The sequence below is a fragment of the Macrobrachium rosenbergii genome, chromosome 16, assembly GCF_040412425.1.
Source record: "Macrobrachium rosenbergii isolate ZJJX-2024 chromosome 16, ASM4041242v1, whole genome shotgun sequence".
Taxonomy (NCBI): domain Eukaryota; kingdom Metazoa; phylum Arthropoda; class Malacostraca; order Decapoda; family Palaemonidae; genus Macrobrachium; species Macrobrachium rosenbergii.
This window is the reverse complement of record NC_089756.1, coordinates 22895975-22898017: the sequence shown is the minus strand read 5'-3', so window position 1 is coordinate 22898017 and position 2043 is coordinate 22895975. Positions and strand designations below refer to the sequence as shown.

General features: G+C 46.8%; 1 protein-coding gene across 1 annotated transcript in view; it reads right to left on the bottom strand.

Annotated features, from left to right (window-relative positions):
• The window catches only part of LOC136846909 (uncharacterized), a 51518-nt gene extending 50017 nt beyond the window's left edge, over positions 1-1501 (bottom strand). Inside the window, exon 1 of the mRNA XM_067118161.1 lies at positions 1077-1501. Within this exon, the coding sequence (XP_066974262.1) occupies positions 1077-1501 (425 nt within the window). The remainder of the gene's footprint in view (positions 1-1076) is intronic.
• Positions 1502-2043: the final 542 nt, after the last annotated feature.

The window sequence follows — 2043 nt, the reverse complement described above, 5'->3', positions numbered from 1 at the left end:
AACCATTCTAGGCCAAACGTAGCAAATCCATTTAAAGAAAGTTAGTAGAGAGAGAGAGAGAGAGAGAGAGAGAGAGCGAGCGAAAAGTCAACACGAAAACATTGACCAGTCACTGTAAACCGCTGACGACCGTGAGCTTATCAATTACTGCTCAAAGAGAAATAAAATATGATTAATGGCTCTAGTTGCATACGAGGAGACACTAGAGCGGTTGCGACCGTTTGCTTAATTAGCGGTTTAGATTATAATCGGCTCTCATTATGTGCTTGCAGTTTGACCTCCAATTATTGAGTGACTGCTGGGGGTCCTCCTACCCCTCCACCCTCAGCCCCCTCCCATGACACCTCCTTAACACCCCCCCATACCCACCCTCCCCCCTTTTTCTTCTTACTCCTTCACTTTGTCTCCTTCTTCCTCCTCCTCCTTCTCCTTCTCCATCACTTCTTACCCTTGTTATTGTTCACCATTCCTCCTTTCCTCCTTATCCCTTTTATCCTCCTCATGTTCTTCCTTTCCTCCTCCTTCTCGACTCCTGTTACCGTTCCTCCTCTCTCTCTCTCTTACTCCTCTTCCTACGTCTCTTTTTATGGTTCTTTCCTCCGTCTGCCTTTGCACTTTATATTCGTATATTTCCTCACTCTTCCTTCTACCCCTTCCTCCCACTTTTCCTCCTTTACTTCTTGCTCCGTCTACCTTCCTCCCCCTCTTCCTCTACCTCCGTCTCCCACACCCTCGTTTCTTCGTCTTATTCCCTTCCTCTACTTCCTTCTTCTCTTGTTACCCCCCTTTAGTATAAAGCTCTTCGTTTTTATTCCACTGCTCTTCCTTTATCTACCTCCTTTTTTTGCCTCGTACTCCTTATCCTGATACCACCTCTTTCCAATGCTCCCTTTTCCTTCTCGTTCTTTGTTTTCTGTTCCTTCTGCCTTTCACCATGCTGTTCTCACCCTTTCTCCTCCCACCTTCCTTCTTTGCTTTTGCTTTCATCCACCTTCCTCCTTTTATACCTCGGTCTCCTCTTCTAACTCCTCTTTCCTCCTCTGCCTCTTACTCTTTGTTTTTTGTACTGTTTTTACCTTCCTCCTCCTCCTCCTCTTCCTCTTCCTCCTCCTCCTCCTCCTCCTCCTCCTCCTCCTCCTCCTCTTCGTCTTCTTTTTCCGCCTATTCCATTTGTTTTATACTCCTTTTTACCATCATCCTCCCCTTTCTCCTCCTTTTCATTTTTGCACTTTGCAACATTTGCTCCTCCTCCTCCTCCTCCTCCTCCTCCTCCTCCTCCTCCTCCTCTTTGTTTTATACTCCTTTTTACCATCATCCTCCCCTTTCTCCTCCATTTCATTTTTGCACTTTGTATAACATTTGCTCCTCCTCCTCCTCCTCCTCCTCCTCCTCCTTCTCCTCCTCCTCCTCCTCCTCCTCCAATTCTACATCCTTTAACACCTGCTTTCCTACTTTCCCCATTCTTCTTTTTCTTCTTACTCCTCTTCTGCATCTTCCTCATCTTTTTTCTTCTGACTCCCGACTCATCCTCCTCCCCTCATCCTCCTCTTTTTCTTTCTGTTCCTCTCCTGTTCCTCCTATACTTCTTACTCCTCTATTCTTCTCCCTTACTCTTCCCCCTTTGCTATTAATTCATCTCCTCCCTTTCTCCTCTCTTCTCCTCCACCTTTCTTTCCATGCCTCTTACGCCTCCTTCCCGCCCTTTTACTCTCCTCTTACGCCATCTCTTTTACTTCTTATTTCTTTTATCATCTCATCTCACCCTCCTCCTCCTCCTCCTCCTCCTCCTTTTCATCAAGCCCCTTTACTTCTTATATTTCTATCTCTCCTCCTCCTCTACTTCATCCTCCTCCTCCTCCTCTTCCTCCTCCTCCTCCTCCTCCTCCTCCTCCTCCTCCTCCTCCTCCTCCTCCTCCTCCTCCTCCTCCTCCTCCTCCTTCTTCCCCCTTCACCCTCCTCTTTTCTCCCTGCTACTCCATCTTCTTCTTCTTCTTCTTCTTCTTCTTCTTCTTCTTCTTCTTGATTGGGTCATCAGGTATTTGA